Genomic DNA, 17,395 nt, shown 5'->3' with positions numbered 1-17,395 from the left:
CTCTGCCCACGCCAGAGCCACCGGCTGTAGCATGGCAATACTGTGGACCAGGACTGCCTATGCCCCTGTGATAGAGGAGGTCGCAGCTCCATGAGTGACCACATGTGCCTAGGAAATGCGGGGACCAAGAGCACGTGCAGTCCCCACAGCTGTCTCTGACTTTACTCCTTCTGTCCTGTGCAGCTTCAGCCAGATGCTCGCAGAGAAACAGAGGGAGGAGGAGCAGTCGCGGGAGAGCCAGGAGGCTTCAGTGATGCAGGACACAGAGGCTGGGCAAGGCTTGGAGGCCACCGAGGAGCAGGTAGCCGGGCAGGAGGTAGAAGCTGCTGGGGACAGTGAGCATACGGCTCCAGGGCCCAAGGCACAGCCAGAAGACGGGTCCCCGGTGCCAGGGCCTGAGACACAGCCAGAAGACGGGTCCCCAGCGGTGGCGGAGGTGGCTCCAGGCCCCGGGAATGGGTCCCCAGCCCCCAGGAGCACGGCGGTGGCCAGTGAGAGTCAGGAGAAGGCGGCCAGCAGCCGGGAGAAGCGCGAGTCCCGGCGGCAGCGGGGCCTGGAACATGTAGAGTTGCAGAACCGGCACATGCAGGCTTCCCGTGAGGAACTCAGGGCTGGGGACGTGGACAGCAGGTCTGGGGATGCACACCATGGCCCGCAGCCCGAAGCATCCCCCTCACCGCTGCCCCAGGAAGCCGCTGGGACCCCGGGTGACCCCGCACAGGATCCTGGGCCCAGCCCTCCTCAGCGGCCCACCAGCCTGGCCCTGGACATGGTGCCAAAGGACAGGAGCCAGCTGGCTGACAGCCCCGGGGCTGCAGTCCATATCCAGCGGTACCAGCCTGCTGAAGGCGAGCGGCTGGCCATAGCTGTGGAGCAGTGGCGTGGTCGGAAGCTGGGGGCCGTCGTACTCAGTCAGTCCCTGGACCTTGGTGACAAGCACAGGGCCGCGGGTTCTGCCTCCAGCCCCACAGAGTAAGCCCTGACTGGACCGGAGCCTCAGGCCTGGGGGGTGGCCTGAGGCCTGTGGTAGCAGTAAACAGGATAGGAGAGAAATTGGGGGTCGGAATGAGGGAGTAGTGAGGCGCAAAGGTGCTGGGATGTGGGCAGGGGAAGTGGCAGAGATGATGGGCACAGGAGAGTGGTGCACAAGGAGATAGGCCAGTGGAATGTGACAGGAAGAGAGACAGACAGATGGACATGCGCGAGGTGTCCATGTCTGCATTGGGCACATCAGGCTGCCTGGGTCTCTGGCAGTGCGGCTGGGTGCTCAGAGGGTGGCTGGGGTTGGGAGAGGAAGGGTGTTCAGTGCTGTCCGGATGACAGTGAGCACAGGCACAGAGTGCACACATGAAGGTAGTGGTCCATGGGTGGTGAGATGCATGGACCTGGAGCTGTTTGGGAAAGGAGGCGGGGCCACCACCTGCTGAAGGCCTCGAGTTGGTGAGTAGTTTGTTTCTGTGACCTTCAGGGAAAGGCGCATCTCCTTGTCCACAGACGACATCTCTAAGCTGTCCCCAGCCAAGGCACAGGTAAAACAGTCCAGCTCACTTCCACCTCAGCTGCCCCAGCCCCACCCAGAGGGCATTTAAAAGAGAAATGGGCTAGCCAGTTATTCCAGATCTTAGGAAGGCTGGGGCTAGAGGATCTCAAATTCGAGCACAGACTGAGCAATTTATTGAGACTGTTTTATAATTAAGAAAGGGCTGGGTTGCAGCTCAGTGGTCAGTGCTCCATTCCCCCACTCAAAGGGGCAGCCAGAGTTGGTGAGTGGAGCACATACCACGGAAGCCACACCCTCAGCAGAGGTGGCCACTCACCTCACCCGGCCTCTCCCAATCCATCTCCACAGCCTTCTGCAGAAACTGATGGGGAGCCCAGCACCAAGAAGCCAGTTGTGCACAAGAAGAAGTCGGGTGACATTAGCTCAGGCCTGGATGCAGGAGTATCCCCTGGCTCACAGGCCGACTCCAAGTAAGGGGGCTGGGGCTTCAGCCCCCAAAGGATGCCTGGGGCTCCTGCCAAGGCCATGAGGGAGTCTGGGCTCCTGCATGGATATGCAGTCCAGATTTCAGGAAAAGCAGCTGCTGGGCAGCTCCACCAAGGACCTTTGGCTTACAATTTCCAAGGGTTCAGTCCAGGGTCACCAGCCCAGGGCAAGAGCACCATAGGAAGCAGAGAGTGGAAACAGCCCGAAAGGAGGGTCTGGGGGTGGGGCTCACCCTTCTGGGCAACTCCTGGCAGTCCCTGCTCTTGTAAACACAGTGGGCTTATCAGGCTGAGGGTGGCATCCTCACAACCCAGTCAACCCCTGGACCCCACCTCTACCTACCACTCCTTTGGGGTCCCATCCCTCTGTGCAGGAGTCTGGCAATGTTTCACACCAAGGTCATGGCAGAGATCCTGCAAGGGTCAGTCTTAAAGCCAACCTAGAGCAGCAGGGTGCCTGCCTCACTCAGCCAGTAGCGATGATTCACAGGCAGCATCCGTTCTCTTCTAACCCTGTGCCCATAAAAGGAGATGGCTCAAGTCATGTTACTATTTTCAAGAAGAAAATGGAATTTTGGCCAGATGTGATAACACACACTAGTAATCCCTGCTTCTCAGGAGACTGAGGCAGGCAGATTGCAAGTTGGAACCTCCCTGTGGTTCCAACTTAGATCTCATCTCAAAAGCTGTTTCTCCTTGTAAAGTGACCCTATTCTGCTATGTGCTTGGTCAGGGGAAGTTTAAGCCTCACATTATTTTCACTTCCCAGGACTTCAAAGAGACAACTCAGACAAGCATGGTGGCATACACCTGCAGTCCAAGCTACTTGGGAGACTGATGGGGGAGGATCACAACCTAGTGACTTAGCAAGACCCTGTCTCAAAATTTAGAGTGCCTGGGGAGGTAGCTTGGTGCTCCCTGCACCCAAAACCCTGTACTGAAAAACTTGCTTCCAGGCATAGTGGAACCTGCCTGTAAGCCTACCACTTGAGAGGCTGAGGCAGGAGACAACTTGAAGGCTTGTCTGGACTACATAGCAAGACCCTATGGCCAAAAAAAAGAAAAAAGAAAAAAAAAAAAAAAAACTTTGTGTGCCCTGCAGGTCCACATTTAAAAGACTTTTCCTACATAAGACCAAGGATAAGAAGTCCAGCCTGGAGGGCGTAGAGGAAACAGAGACCACAGTGTCTAGGCATGCTGCACTGGAAGCCACCACTGTGAAGAAGAATCTGGAAGGTTGGTCACCAGAGCTGCCAGGCAGCAGTGGGGCCTGTGGCCCCAGCTTTCCACGTTCCTGTCTGTGTCCCACAAGGCCAGCACCATCCCCAAACCCATACTTAGGGCTCCTCTACATTGCCCACAGCTCCGTCCGGCCATCAGCCGCACCACACAGCATGCGAGAAACACACCAAGGATGCGGGCAGCAAAGGAAAGAAGAACCGCAACCTCAAGATCGGCAAGATCACAGTGACTGAGAAGTGGCGGGAGTCAGTGTTCCGTAAGATCACCAATGCCAACGAGCTCAAGTACCTCGACGAGTTCCTGCTCAACAAGGTGGGCTGGTGGGGGCCAGTGGGTTGAGAGGCAGGGGCAGGCAGGATCTTCCAAGAACCCCTGCTGACAGAGGAAGTTTCCTGAGCTCCAGCCTCAGCCCTAGGGAGTTAAGCCTGGCTTCCAGGTATCTGAAACTGCATGACACTCTGTTGTTGACTATATCACACACACTGTGCAGTATGAGCACCAAAAGTCACTCCTGTCAAGCTGAGTACAGGGCCACACGCCTGTAATTCCCTCACTTGGAGGCTGAGGCAGGAGGATTTCAAGTTCAAGGCCAGCCTGGGCAACTTAAGATCCTCACAGAAAACAAAATTTACTCCTGACTGAAACTGTACCCTCTGACTTCTCTCCCCATCCCCCTGCCCCACTCCTGGGCGGGACATTGCTCCTCACTATAGCCAACAGGGACACCACCGGCCATGTGGTTGGAGGCCAGCATGGTGCCTGCCCTATGCTGTACCTTGCCTGGGGCTGAGTGGTCTGGAGTCCCTGGCACTGGCCAGCAGAACTGGAGCTGGGCGTGTGCAGCCTGAGGCTGAGAGACAACCTCTTCTTGCAGATAAATGACCTGCGCTCCCAGAAGACACCCATTGAGAGTCTATTCATCGAGGCCACCGAGCGCTTCAGGAGCAACCTCAAAACCATGTACTCCGTGCCGGTGTGTGGAGGCCCCACCCCTGCGACTCCTACCATGTCCTCCACAGCCCCTGCAGGTTCGCAGGCTTGGGCTCAGGGTGATACCTCATGTTCCCGCAGAACGGAAAGGTCCATGTCGGCTACAAGGACCTGATGGAGAACTACCAGATCATCGTCAGCAACCTGGCCAGTGAGCGCGGTGAGGACACCAACCTGGTCCTCAACCTCTTCCAGTCGCTGCTGGACGAGTTTACCAGGCGCTGCTCCAAGAATGACTTCGATCCAGTGAAGGTGTGGCCCCGCCTGCTACATCCTAGACACGCCTACTGCTGTGGCCCTGCCCACACCGGGAAACACCCAGCTATCTGGCCCCACCCACCCGTTTCCTGACAGCCCATCCCTTCAGACTTGCCCACTTTTGGCCTGGCCACAACCTTCCTGACCCCCACATCTCCGGGCATACACGTATCCATGCCACCTCTCCTGGCCCTCCCCCACACACCCCTCTTCCCTGGTTGTGTCTCAGATGGATGGAGGGAGGGTGTCAGGGCCACTGGCTGGGGATGTGCCAGGCCAGGGATCCCTGAGTGACTCTCCCTCTGGTCTCTCAGCCAAGCAAAGCTCAGAAGAAGAAACAGAAGCAAGAACGAGCTGTGAGTAGGGGACCTTGTGTGGCCCCGTGGGCGGATGTGAAAGGCTGCATGTGCACTATGCGGCCTGCTGAGCCCTGCTGCCCACCTGCAGGTGCAGGAGCACAAGGGCCATGTGTTTGCCAGCTACCAGGTCAGCATCCCACAGTCCTGTGAGCACTGCCTCTCCTTCATCTGGCTTATGGACAAGGCCCTGCTCTGTAGCGGTGAGCACCTACCCCTGCTTTGTACCAGGCGTCATAGCTACTTGCGAGGCCAAGGCAGGGTGATCATAAGTTCAAGACTCCCTCCTTCCCTACCAACCCAGAGAGACCAGATCCCCAAATAAAATATAAGAAGGGCTGGAAGCGTGACTCAGTGCTAGATCTAGCCTCTGGGAAGCCCTCGGTGTCACTCCTACTGGTGCAGAATAAGTAAAAGGCAGTTGGGACCGATATGGGGGGAATGTGGCTCCGAGGACCTGTGACTGACTTCCAGTATGTGGCTCCTAGTGTGCAAGATGACCTGTCACAAGAAGTGCGTGCACAAGATTCAGAACTGCTGCTCCTACCTGAGTGGGAGGAAGGTGAGCATGTTCGCCCAGCCCCGCCCTCCTGATCATTCTCCCTGGAAGTCCACACCCCAACTCTGCTCCAAGACGCTGGGGAACCATGCTGGGTTAGGGGGCAGGAGTCTCCCCAACGGCCTGCCAAAGTCACTGCACTGACTCTGGCACCCCAGCCTCTGTGCTGAAAAGGACAAGGGGCTGGGGTGGGGAGGTGGCTGGCCAGGAAGGCCCACCAGCTTCTGGAGGACCCTCACCCCTGCCCTGCACTACAGAGTGAGCCAGGTGCCGAGCTGGGCCACTTTGGCGTCTGCGTGGACAGTCTGACCAATGACAAGACCTCGGTGCCCCTGGTACTGGAGAAGCTGCTGGAACATGTGGAGCTGCACGGGCTATACACGGAGGGCCTATACCGGAAGTCAGGCACCGCCCACCGCACGCGTGAGCTCCGGCAGGCACTGCAGACAGGTGGGCAGGGCGACGGGTAGCCCCTAGGTCATTCCCCTCTCCTCAGCCCCAGGCTCACACTGCACTGTCCGTCCTGTCCTGCAGATCCCGCAGCTGTGCGGCTGGAGGACTTCCCCATCCATGCCATCACTGGCGTCCTTAAGCAGTGGCTTCGAGAACTGCCCGAGCCTCTCATGACCTTCGCCCAGTACAGCGACTTCCTCCGAGCTGTGGGTGAGCCAAGCTCCACAGGACTGCAGCATGGATATAGGGGCCTCTCTGGGCCCCAGTCACTCTTTGCGGCCCCAGGGTAGGCTGGGGAGCCTGGCCTGACGCACTTGACCCCTTCTGCAGAGCTGCCAGGGAAGCAGGAGCAGCTGGCTGCCATCTATGCTGTCCTGGAGCTCCTGCCCAAAGCCAACCATGACTCACTGGAGCGGCTTGTCTTCCACCTCGTCAAGCAAGTGCCCAGGGATGGCCCTCCCCTTAGGGTTGGGGCTCTGTACTCTTCTCGGGCCCCAGGGGACCTCCTTTAGCTTAGCTCCCTCTAACCGCATGTGGCCCTGCAGAGTGGCCCTGTTGGAGGACGTGAACCGCATGTCTCCCGGAGCGCTGGCCATCATCTTCGCACCCTGCCTCCTGCGCTGCCCTGACAACTCGGACCCACTGACCAGCATGAAAGATGTTCTCAAGATCACCACGTGAGTGCTGCCAGCCTGGGCACTGCCGTGTGGGCCCAGTGCCAGAGCAGTGCCCTCACCAAGTGGCCCCTGGCCTGCAGGTGTGTGGAGATGCTGATCAAAGAGCAGATGCGGAAGTACAAGGTGAAGATGAAGAACATCAACCAGCTGGAGGCAGAGGAGAGCATCGTCTGCCGCAGGCTCTCTCTGCTGCAGCAGACTGAGGTAAGCAAGGGCAGGCGGGGCCTGGATGGCCCACTCAGGTGGGCGCCTGGCCAGTGGGTGTGGCCTGTCATGGGAGGGGTACTCTGGCCTGGACTGGGCAGCTCGGACTAGGCAGAGTTTCCATCTTGGTCCGAGCTCAGCCCTCCATTGTGGTTCGTGGATCCTCACTGGTGGGAGCGAGCAAAAATCCCCAACTGTGTGCAGGTGGTTCACTCTCTATCCCTCTCTTCCTAGCCCTGGCCTTTCAAACTGAGTTTCTCATCTCCTTGTGAGGGGGTGCTGGTATGTAGTGTGTGGTGGCTGCGGTGCATGCTGGTCCCCTATGCTAGAGCACAGCCTAACTTCCCCCATGCATGCTGGGCACGCCCTACCACAGAACCTGTGGCCTCCGCAGCCCACTCCCTAGTGTCCCCACACCTCCTATCACCACTGACCCCCACCTGTTTTCATCCCGGGCCTCACAGCTGCCACCTGCCTTGCAGAGCAAAAGCCCCAAGATCTCTGAGAGCCGAGAGGGTGACCTGGAGGAGCTGGAGGCCCTCACCGAGGAGGAGGTGGCTGGCGGTGGTGGGAGCAGCGAGAACCAGGAGAAGGAGATGCTCATGGAGCGCATCCAGTCCCTCAAGGAGGAAAAGCAAGTGTCCCTGAGCCCTGCTTCCAAGCTCTGCCCATCCACCCTGCAAGCAGGGAGCCGGGTGTGCGTGGATGCCAGCATAGGGAAGCAAGTCCCATCCTCCTGGGACTCTTGTCCTGAGTTTCAACAGGCACTCCTGCAGCTGGCTTCGTCCCAGCGAGGCTCTGCTCCAGGGGCCCACAGTGAGGCCTCCAAGCAAAGCCCCAGCCTCAGCTTAAAGCTGGTCCCAGCCGGGATGGGGGCATTGAGGTTAGAGTGGGGAAGGGGGTACTGTTAGAAAGCAATATACAGCTGAGAGGTAGCTCAGTGGCACAGCGCCTGCCTGGCAAGGACAGGTCCTGAGTTCGATTCCTGGGAGCAGCAAGGCTCTGATTCCATCCTAGCACTGCAAAAAGAAAAGTGGGCTATGTGCTTGTGGTCCTGCTGCTTACTGTTTGGAGGCTGAGACAGGAGGATCACAGGAGCCTAGAAATTGAAGAACAGTCAGGGCAACACAGCAGTCTGTCTCAAAAAACTTTAAAAGCTAATGCCAGGAGAGATGAGGCCAGGGTCCTTGGCCAATTTAGGCTCAGGGAGTAGAGATGGGTGTCCCAGGCAGCATCACATGCAAAGGGCCTGGGGCAGAAGCTTACTGCTAGTCCAGGGCTGGGTTCATGGGCTTCCTTCTGCTGCTCAGCTTTGCCCCATGCTGAGCTTCAGGGCCATGGGCATCTTAGAGCAAGTGTGCTTGGGATGGTGGCAGATTGGGCACAGAGGATGGCCCTAAGGAGTAGGACTGCTCTGCCTCCATTGGCTAGCCACTTCCCATGTGTGGCCTCATGCTTTGGGCAGTCCTAGACATATGACCCTGCTCCCCAGGGAGGACATCACTTACCGGCTGCCGGAGCTGGACCCCAGGGGCTCGGACGAGGAGAACCTGGACTCAGAAACGTCAGCTAGCACCGAGAGCCTGCTAGAGGAGCGGGCTGGGCGGGGGGCCTCCGAAGGTCAGTATTAAGGTAGGGTTTGCTCTGCTGCTGCCTGGGCAGGTGGGCGGGGTCACCATGCCTGAACAGCAGTGACCCGCATCTGTCTCTCCAAGGGCCCCCTGTGCCTGTGCCCCCCCACCCCACAACGCCTGCCCCAAGCCCCCTCCCTGCAGCAGCCCCTCCAAGGCGCCGGCCAGCATCCTTCGCCATGGTCAGAGTGAAGACCCCACGGCGGACTCCTGTCATGCCCACGGCCAACATCAAGCTCCCACCTGGTCTGTCCTGCCACCTGCCCTCCCGAGAGCCCCCTGCCCGCCGCCCTGACCAGGTTCGCTCTGTGTACATTGCACCTGGCCTGGGGCTGCTCACACTCGGAGCCCTTGAGCCCCTGGACGAGCACACACAGCCGACAGGGGCCAAGCGCAGGTACTCGGACCCCCCCACCTACTGCCTGCCCCCAACCCCGGGCCAGGCCCCTGGCTGAGGAGCCTGCACTGGGCTGCAGTAGCATGGGTTCCAGGAAGAATCCAGGTCAGAAGCTCTGGAGGGTATAGTTAATGGCACTGCCCCTGCCATCGTGCAGGGCAGAGGCCCCTGGGGCCGGCTACCCTTACCTCCAGGCTTCCCAGCTGCTGATGCGCCATCTTGGCCACCAAATCCCGGAAGTGGCCTCTTGTGTCCTTGCCCCTTTTGTACGTTTTTATAACTTTGTACGTGGTTTACATAACTTGAAACTGTAACAGCTTAATGGGAGACCAAATTGTTTTATACTGTACATTCAGACTTTGCTATTAAGGCTGGGTGCATCCCTGTAACCTGGGCCCTGGCAGAGCAGAGACCACAGCGGCAGCCACACTATAGTCTCCTTGGAGTGGCCACGGGGACTGTGCACAGTACAGGAGCTTTGGACTCTGGGGCCAGCTCAGCTATCTTGGACAGGGGACCCGCACTTGCAGTAGGCTCAGCCTCCTTACCAAGGTACATTCTAGGAAGCACCAGAGCCCTCTGAGAGTCACAGGACATGAGCTGGGTGACCTTGCCTGGAGCAGCACCAATCTGCACCCCAGGGAGATCGTGTGGCCGCCACACCTCTGTCCCTTTGTGCCTTGGGTACCAGGGCCTGGAAGAGGCCAGCTTTGTGACTCAGGACCATGCCCTGGCCTGAAGCTGTCCGTTCCTGCAGACCCACAGCTATGGCCCATGCTCTTTGCAGGCCCTAAAGCTCCCAGACATGGACACTGGGACCTGGGGCACCTGCCCAGAGCTGAAATAAAGATAAAGTGCCTGTGACCTGGTTGTGCAGGAGTTACGCTCACATGAAGCAGGGGCATTGCTGCCCTTGAGACATCACACAGACTCTTCACAGCCCAGGGCTTGGGGTAGGGGATTGGGGGATAAGGAGCCCACAAAGTATGAGTGCAGGCTGTGCACCCCTCACCTGGAACTGGATGCACTCCAGCGCTGCTGATACCACACTACAGGTCGGTCTGATGTCATGTGAGGGTCACAGAAGTGGCTACTAGAAAGCAGGAGTTGCTGAGGTGGGGGGGGGGCAGGTTTCATGGGGTTGTTTCATGCAGCTTGGGTGCAGCACATGCTTAGCTAGGCCCTGGATTCCAGGCCACCACACAGGGTGCAGGCTGCATGGGAACCACTAGCATGGCATGTGCTTGTTATCCCAGCACTGCACACCACGCCAGGAAGATCTGCACTGGAGGCCATCCAGAGCTGTTCCAGACCCTGTCTCAAAAAGCAAAAAAAAACATGAGGATAGAGCTCAGTACAGGCCCTGGTTTCAAGCCTCAGTAGTCCCCCAGAAAGTGAATGCATTTTGTGTGTTCAGACTTGTGTACCATCTCTATCACACCTCATCATATATGTATACATTCCAAAGCGGAAGCCACTTGTGACCCCACACATTTTAGAAACACACTCAAAAACTGTTTTGTGCAAGGGCCAGCCTTGCTGTGGAGAGAGGGGCTGCTTCCTGTCCTGGGAGGACTATGAGCCACCACCCTACAGATGGCCATCAGCACCTCTATAGGTGTGGGAACTGGTTTGGGGAGGTCTAAGGATGGGCTGCTTGTCTGGGAAGGGGTGTGCTGGGGTCCTCAGTCTGCAGGGCCTGCTCTGAAGGACCTTTATGGATCCTGAGTTTAGGCTTTTCTGGTGTGGGACACTGGGGCACCCAGGTGGCCCTAAGGGTGAGGAGTCAGCAGCAGCAGGTCAGCTTCTGTAGACCCTAAGGCACCCTGGCTTCCTGAAGACCCAGGTAGGCTGGGGTGGGTTGCTTTTCATGGGGTTCCCGGCATTTGAGAACGACCAGCCCCCACCTCTCTCCCAAGACGAGGCTGTGACCCATGGGACACACGTTGTCACACTGCCCACTTCCCAAAAAGGCCCAGAAAGCTAAACTAGGCCAGGTTGAGGGTGGCGACAAAGCTGGGTCCTATAAGGTTATGCAAACCATCCATGAAGCAGTGTGAGCCTCTGTGACCCATACAGTACAAGTGGAGGCCTGGGACAGCTTAGATGAGGAATACACTGGAGAAGAATCCAGACACTCTGAACATGCGGAATGGAATAACTAGAAGAAAGGACCTGGTTCTTTCCCAAGATTCCCAGAGGGCTTAAGGTCGTTTCAAAGAATTGCATTTTGGCCCTGAATAAACATGGCCAGAATGGTGCCTAAGACAAGATACTACTTCCGCCGCAAAAATGAGCCAGCCAACCAGAGAGAAATGAACACGCCCGCCCAGAGGGTACCCAGATGAAGCCACTTCCGCCCCTTCCCAAAATGGCGCCAGCGGAAGGAGCAGGCTATCAGTCGCTGACGATGGCTGCGTCCAGGCTGGAGCTAAATCTGGTAAGGCTGCTGTGCCGCTGCGAAGCAATGGCTGCGGAGAAGCGGGACCCAGAAGAGTGGCGGCTGGAGAAGGTGAGGGGCTCCACGCTTCCGTGAAGGACCTAGCCCCTGCAGGGTAGCTCTTGGGACGGCGTCTGGCCGGCCTGCCTGCCTCCCCCGCCAAAACGACCTGTTCACCACGCCCCTCCTGTTAGGTTTGTCACGTCCCCGCCAGTTTGCTCTCACGTCCCCGCCAGTTTGCTCTAACCTGGGCCCCGCCCTTCTCTGCTGGTCCGGTAGGCTTGTCCTGAACCCTCTCCTGACCCCGCTTCATTGCCATTTTGGCTCCTCTTTTTCCTGCTTATACTGCGCAGCGCCACACACCTATCGCTCCCACTCCTGTCTCGCCCCACCCCCGCCTCTATTAGCCCCGCCTCCTCAGCGCCTGGCCCCTCCCCTTCCCTACCTCCGTGAGGCCCCGCCCCTTCACTGGTTCAGCCTCTCAGTGCCTGACTCCTCCCCTTTGCTGGCTCTTCCCCAGATAGCCCCGCCCCTCATCGACTGGCTCCTCCCCTCCCCGCCCCTCGGTGCCAGACTCCTCCCCTTTCCCAGATGGCCCGCCCTTCCCCGGTGAGCCGGCCCAGGTGGGCCTCACTGACCCTCCTCTTTCCCTGCAGTATGTGGGAGCTCTGGAAGACATGCTGCAGGCGCTGAGGGTACAGGCCAGGTGAGTGTGGCGATGCAGCCCCCGGTAGTCACAGGTGGTGTGAGGTGCGGCCCCCATATGAGCACAGCACAATCCTGTTTTCCCCCGCAGCCGGCCAGCTGCCGAGGTGCTGCACGAGTACGCGCGCAAGGTGGACTTCTTGCGGGGCCTGCTGCAGGCTGAGAAGTTGGTGAGCCCTCAGGCCCGTCTTGGCCCCACCAGTCATGGCCCTGCCCACAGCATACCCATTCCCACCCACCCTGACATGTGTCCTGTCCGTGTCCACAGGCCTCCTCTTCTGAGAAGGCGCTGGCCAACCAGTTCCTAGCACCTGGCCGTGTGCCCACCACAGCCCGCGAGCGTGTGCCCACCACCAGGACTGTACACCTACAGACGCGCGCACGCTATGCTGGCGAGATGCGACAGGAGCTACTGGGCACGGTAGGCAGGGCGGCGACAGATCCTGGGCAGACTGAACAGGCAGAACCAGGGTCCAACAACTCTGGGATCCCTGCGCCCTGGCAAGCTGAGCCAGGAGGATAAAAAAGTTTGAGCCGAGCCAGCTTGGCCAACTCAGTGACTTGGCAAGACCCTGCCTCAAAATGAAAAAGACATACAGATCAGGGGTGCGACTCCATGCAATATTGAGTTCCATTGGGGGGCCAAAATAAAAATCTGGGTCTGGCCACGCCCCAAGCTGGCCTGGACTGGCCATGCAGACCTCGAGGGATTCCCTCCCTGGGACCTCACGCCTGTCCTTTCTTCCCTAGGACTCTGCCAGAGGTGAGTCGCTGAGCGGAAGAGGATTCCATGTCCAGGAACTGGGAAAGGACATACGTCCTGTGTTCCTCATGCCCCAGCCACAGGCACTTATTCCAGGAGCTGGTATAGGAGTAGCCCAGCAGAGACCCAGCTGGGCACTGCTAGCACACGTGCCAACCTGAGGCAGGAGGGAGGGACCTGAGGCAGGAGGGAGCTCAGGCAGAGTAAGAAGAGCTTCTGCTGGTAGGGGCGTTCTAGCTAGGATTTTGAGCAGGAGTAGGAGCCCAGTGGGCAGTACTCAGCAGGGGGAATTGGCATTATGGGTGGCAGTGACGGCAGAAAGCCTTGGAGGCTGGAAGCAGGGCAAGAAGTCTGTGTTTGCTTCCAGAGCAGGAGCCTGAGGTGAGGAAGCGAAGGTGAGTATCCACCCATCTAACCATGGGGGAGGGAAGGGGAGGAAACTGGACACCTGGAAGCCAGTTTTGGGGAATGGGGAAACCAAGTTATGAACAGGGCACTTCTGGGAACATGTTGGCCTCTTTTCCTACCCCACCCCTCTCACATGCCCCTCGGCCACCTTGTGCGGGGTCGGTGGGGTGGCCAGACCCAGGCCCACAGATGAGAAGCAGTCAGCGGCCGAGCTGGACCTCGTCCTACAGCGACAGCAGGACCTGCAGGAGAAGCTGGCTGAGGAGATGCTGAGCTTGGCTCGGAGCCTCAAGACCAACACACTGGCTGCCCAGAGTGTTATCAAGAAGGACAACCAGGTTCGGGGCTGCAGGAACTCTGCTGACATCAGAATTGGCTCTTCAGGAAGGGGGCATCATTACTGGGGCTTGGCTGGATGAGTAGGAGTTTGGTAGAAGCCCTAAAACATGGCATTCCCACCAGAGGGTACAGCACTGGCAAAAAGCGAAAGTTCTCGGGCTGCCCCAGGGGAGTAGTGAGAGACCACTCCTCATACAGCTGTATTGACCTAGTCACCCTGCACACAGACCCTGTCGCACTCACTCAAGATGGCTGACCAGAACCTGGAGAAACTGAAGACAGAGTCAGAGCGGCTAGAGCAGCACGCGCAGAAGTCAGTCAATTGGCTGCTGTGGGCAATGCTCATCGTGGTCTGTTTCATCTTCATCAGTATGATCCTCTTCATTCGCATCGTGCCCAAGCTCAAGTAGTGGGCGCTCCAGAGCCTGGGCACCAGGCTGCACACAGGGCTGCCCGCAGCGGGCACCAGGGGGAGCCAGACATGCAGAGGGCTCCAGGGGGAGCGGACCCAGAGGGAGGCTGAGTCAGGAGGATCCCTGGAGACCAGGAGTTCAAGGCCACCCTGGGCAGCACAATAAGACTCCAACTCAAAAGCATAAAATCAGAAAGCAAAATAAAAAAACGTCCTCGGGCTGTGAAATCTATTGGAGGATTCCAGGTGTCATGGTAACCGAAAGACTCATTTCATGGAGACCTGCAGAGCCCCCAAAGCACAAGAGAGAAAACAAAGGCCTGCGGGGTACACACAGGAAAATAGCAAAAATGGTTTCAATCGTCACTCACGGGCTGAGGCAAAATTTTAAACTGAAAACAACCTCTGTTGTCCCAGCACCTAGGGAAGCCCAGGCAGAAGGATCGTAAGTGCCAGCCCAGGCTAGACGACTCAGTGAGATCCCATCCCAAAATACAAAGGCCTGGGGGTCCATCCCAGAACTAGAGGGGGAAAAAAAAACATTGTTTCTTTTATTTTGATACCGAAAATCGATCTCATCTTTGCTGGCAGGCTCCGTGCCACTGAGCTACATCCCCAGTCTGAGGTGCACTTGGGGGACGACTCGGAGACGCGCCTGGGCCTGGCGTCCTGCAGGGTGTGCCAGGTGGCCTGGAGCTGTCACTGCCAGGGCCTCTGCTCGGCAGGTGGCGATAGCGACCTTTGCTGTGTCCTGTGCAGTTCCTCTATTGTTTGTGTGCGTCACTGGGGCTTGAACCCAAGATCTGTGTACCGAACTGCATTATCGGCCCTTTTCATTGTGTGAGAGGGTCTCACAAGGTTCCCCAGGCTGGGCTCGAACTTTTGATCCTGCTTCAGCCTCCCAGAGTGCTGGGATTTATGGCTGTGCGCTACCAATCCGAGCTTTAAGGAAATATTTTTAAAATATAATTACTGAACAACTAAAGTTCGTGAAAACCGCTTCTTCAGGTCAGATAGGTAAGAACTGAGAGTCTCAAGGTGACCTCAGAGGGGCTGAGTCGGGGTCTGACGCGAACCTGGTCCTGTGGAGCCAAGTCCCGCCCTCGCTCTAGTTCCGCCCCCGGCCTGTGGTGCTGCTCCACCAGTTGGGCTAGAGCGCTGTAAATACACAACTCGGACTCGGGTGCCTTTCCGGCCAGGAGCTCAGGCTCGGCTCCTCGGACACTGGGGCAGGTGACACCGGCGGGAGCGATGCGTGCGGCTCGCACGCGGGCGGAAGTGCCCGGGACACTTCGGGGGTGGGGGCATGGGCTTCCCTCTGCCGGGAGGGAAAAACACCACTACTGCGGGGATTAATTTAGCCGCTGGCGGCCTCCCGCTGACGCCACGGCTAATTTGCATAGAGCTCTTCCGGGTTACGCGGTTTGGAGCGGAGTCTGTGCGTACAGCCAGCCAACCGCGTGTGTATATGCAAAGAGCGGCGGGGCTGGAGGCGTGCTGGCCTCTGCGCATGGTCCTTGCCGCCTTCAGGCGCGCCCTACCCGCATATTCGCAGGCCGCCCGCAGGCTATGTCCGCTGGGCGCGGGCCTGGATGCTCCCCGAAGGTCTCGCCCTCCAGTCGCGGAGGGCGCCTCACCAAGACTGATGCCCAGCCGCGAGCGCTCCCGGGCGCATGGCTCCCGGGGAAACCCGCCTGGCGCCGACCCCCCGGTGAGTGAGCCCCGAGGCCCAGCATTCAGCCCCTCCGGGCCAGGGACCCCACTTGTGGACATCCCGTAACCTCAGCCCACGGTTCCCATGGCGTCGGCAGACTGTGGTGTCTCCAGGCCCCAGAGCCGGTGTCTGGCGCCCTCCGTGCCAGCCTTCACCCGCACGTCACCAGCCTCGGACCAGGAAGATCGTATTTGAGGATGAGCTGCCCTCCCGGGTCCCCCTGCGCGGCAGGAGACCCGGTACAACTGGACCGTGCGGGCAGACGCTCAGGCCCCACCCAGTGCGCGACTATGAGCTGTGAGTGCCCCCATCTGGATTCTGCATGCCCGATAATAGGAAAGGGGCATTGAAGCTGGGGCTTTGCCTGGCGAATAAGAGTTTATCAACTAGAGAAGAGAGCATTTTGAGACTAAAAACAAATTAGGCGAATTAAGAAAGATGAGGTTCTTGGGCTGGGGATTTAGCTCAGCGGCATAAGCGCCTGCCTTGCAAGCAGGCAGTCGTGAGTTGGATCCCCGGTAGCGATAAAAAGGAAAAAGACAAAAAAGAAAAGAAAGAAAAAAGAAAGATGAGGTTCTTTCCACTCACACTCGGATCCTCGGATCTCTTAGTAAGTACCCGCCACTGAGGAACGAGAGGGGCAGGAGACGCTATGTCGCCGTATTCCAGGACCAGCATGCAGAACTCCGGAAGCTCCAGCGCGAGGTGGATGACACTGAAGCCAAGCTACAGCAGCTAGAGATGCTGCTGCGCTCGCTGCCTCCGCCCCGATGCCAGGTACAGACTGGCGTGGCCCAGGCAGCCAAGGGAAGGGCTATTGTCTCCTGAGCCTCCATTTCCCATGGTTCCTTGTCCTCCCGCCATGCAGGAGGAGGCCCGGGCCACTGCCCGCGTGTGGCGGGAGCTGGAAAAGAAGCGCAGGGTGAGCCAGGGTCTGTAGCCCCCACTGCCCCACAGTGGGACCCTCTGCCCAGTTCAGTGAGGGCAGACTGAGGCACAGCCTTGGTTTTCACCCTCCTAGGACCCTGGCTTCCTGCGCAGGCAGGCACGCTGTTTCTACCTGAAGGGTAAACTGAGGCACCTCAAGAGCCAGATCCAGAAATTCGACGACCAGGCAGACAGTGAAGGCTCCGTGTACTTCTGAGGTTCCCAGATGCAGACACAGAAGGGTGTGACCCTTGAGCTCGCCCAGCCTGGCTACATTGGCCAGGCAACCGGGTGGGACTCTGGGTCTCTGCCCCAGTGGAACGAATGTATGAGAAATACCTGCTCTGTGCAGTCATTTCACACCCCCAATTGTCACCGGAAGCCCGTTCTTCCATTTTCCAGAGTAGGAAAAATAAAAAGACCCCAAGAAAGGGCCTTGTTCAGGACCGCGGCTGGGGAGGCTGTGATCAAACTTCCTTGGTGCTTAATAGCTCCTAGATCAAACGGTACCCGAGGCCCTCGGTGAGGTTTCAATCCCTATCGACTCCACAGCTCCCACCTATGCCTCCGCCCCGGTGCCCTCATTGGCTCCCCTGCAAGAGGCAGCTCCGCCCTTTCAGCTGCCTCAAGGGATTGGGGGGGGCTGCAGGGTCCTGGGGCCCCTCTCCCTGTGGGCGGGGCCCGGGCCTGCGGCGCACCCCAGACATTCCCAAGCCTGGAGGAGAGGGTCTCTGACGTCTGCGACACCCCACCTCTTCCACGCTTCCGGCCCCCACTTTGCATGTCAGTTTGAAAGACAGTGTTTTAGCTGCTTGTGGAAAGATGCTAAACTCTCCGTAAGAAAGGGGAGACTGGGTTTGTAGAATGGGAGACACCCGAGGGTCTCAGGTGTGGCTCGGTGCAGGGGAAGGCGGCCTCCCATCCTCTGCTTCCT

At 58.5% G+C, this 17,395-nt stretch overlaps 3 protein-coding genes and 1 long non-coding RNA gene across 11 annotated transcripts in view; 3 read left to right on the top strand and 1 right to left on the bottom strand.

The window, feature by feature from the left end:
* Myo9b (myosin IXB) overlaps window positions 1–9,617 on the top strand; it is a 52,565-nt gene extending 42,948 nt beyond the window's left edge. For 2 of the 7 annotated variants that reach the window (XM_063228084.1, XM_063228081.1), the window contains 19 exons: window positions 184–972; window positions 1,469–1,529; window positions 1,850–1,971; window positions 3,089–3,222; window positions 3,350–3,540; window positions 4,103–4,201; window positions 4,300–4,470; window positions 4,791–4,832; window positions 4,924–5,035; window positions 5,321–5,394; window positions 5,649–5,841; window positions 5,926–6,054; window positions 6,175–6,280; window positions 6,390–6,521; window positions 6,602–6,725; window positions 6,960–7,007; window positions 7,190–7,359; window positions 8,218–8,345; window positions 8,441–9,617. In XM_063228084.1, coding sequence (XP_063084154.1) covers window positions 184–972; window positions 1,469–1,529; window positions 1,850–1,971; window positions 3,089–3,222; window positions 3,350–3,540; window positions 4,103–4,201; window positions 4,300–4,470; window positions 4,791–4,832; window positions 4,924–5,035; window positions 5,321–5,394; window positions 5,649–5,841; window positions 5,926–6,054; window positions 6,175–6,280; window positions 6,390–6,521; window positions 6,602–6,725; window positions 6,960–7,007; window positions 7,190–7,359; window positions 8,218–8,345; window positions 8,441–8,811 — 3,196 coding nt within the window. In that variant the 3' untranslated portion in view covers window positions 8,812–9,617. Of the gene's footprint in view, window positions 1–183; window positions 973–1,468; window positions 1,530–1,849; window positions 1,972–3,088; window positions 3,223–3,349; window positions 3,541–4,102; window positions 4,202–4,299; window positions 4,471–4,790; window positions 4,833–4,923; window positions 5,036–5,320; window positions 5,395–5,648; window positions 5,842–5,925; window positions 6,055–6,174; window positions 6,281–6,389; window positions 6,522–6,601; window positions 6,726–6,959; window positions 7,008–7,189; window positions 7,364–8,217; window positions 8,358–8,440 lie in introns of all 7 variants that reach the window. The other 5 variants (XM_003464182.5, XM_063228083.1, XM_063228082.1 and 2 more) reach the window with 5 other exon arrangements.
* On the bottom strand, window positions 9,023–11,596 carry LOC134470968 (uncharacterized). The gene is made up of 2 exons (XR_010040262.1): window positions 11,441–11,596; window positions 9,023–10,067 (listed from the first exon to the last, which is right to left on the bottom strand). It is a non-coding gene; the product is annotated as an uncharacterized LOC134470968 (long non-coding RNA).
* Use1 (unconventional SNARE in the ER 1) lies at window positions 10,066–14,805 on the top strand. The gene is made up of 8 exons (XM_005001164.4): window positions 10,066–11,265; window positions 11,850–11,899; window positions 11,990–12,068; window positions 12,167–12,319; window positions 12,649–12,661; window positions 13,029–13,056; window positions 13,245–13,407; window positions 13,636–14,805. Exons 1-8 carry the CDS (start codon window positions 11,098–11,100, stop codon window positions 13,816–13,818), a joined length of 837 nt encoding a protein of 278 aa, XP_005001221.1. The 5' UTR covers window positions 10,066–11,097; the 3' UTR covers window positions 13,819–14,805.
* Window positions 14,806–15,059: 254 nt separating this feature from the next.
* Ocel1 (occludin/ELL domain containing 1) lies at window positions 15,060–16,907 on the top strand. 2 transcript variants are annotated; one of them, XM_013146511.2, is made up of 5 exons: window positions 15,060–15,531; window positions 15,632–15,831; window positions 16,146–16,311; window positions 16,403–16,456; window positions 16,556–16,907. In XM_013146511.2, exons 1-5 carry the CDS (start codon window positions 15,127–15,129, stop codon window positions 16,676–16,678), a joined length of 948 nt encoding a protein of 315 aa, XP_013001965.1. In that variant the 5' UTR covers window positions 15,060–15,126; the 3' UTR covers window positions 16,679–16,907. The 2 variants fall into 2 exon arrangements, with proteins under 2 accessions (XP_013001965.1, XP_013001966.1); XM_013146512.2 differs by lacking the exon at window positions 16,403–16,456.
* The last annotated feature ends 488 nt before the right edge of the window (window positions 16,908–17,395 follow it).

Source organism: Cavia porcellus, unplaced genomic scaffold (genome assembly GCF_034190915.1).
Source record: "Cavia porcellus strain 051 isolate PalLab524CR breed Dunkin Hartley unplaced genomic scaffold, mCavPor4.1 scaffold_17, whole genome shotgun sequence".
NCBI classification, from domain to species: Eukaryota; Metazoa; Chordata; class Mammalia; order Rodentia; family Caviidae; genus Cavia; species Cavia porcellus.
The sequence above is the reverse complement of the archived record's forward strand: the minus strand, read 5'-3'. Positions and strand labels throughout refer to the sequence as shown.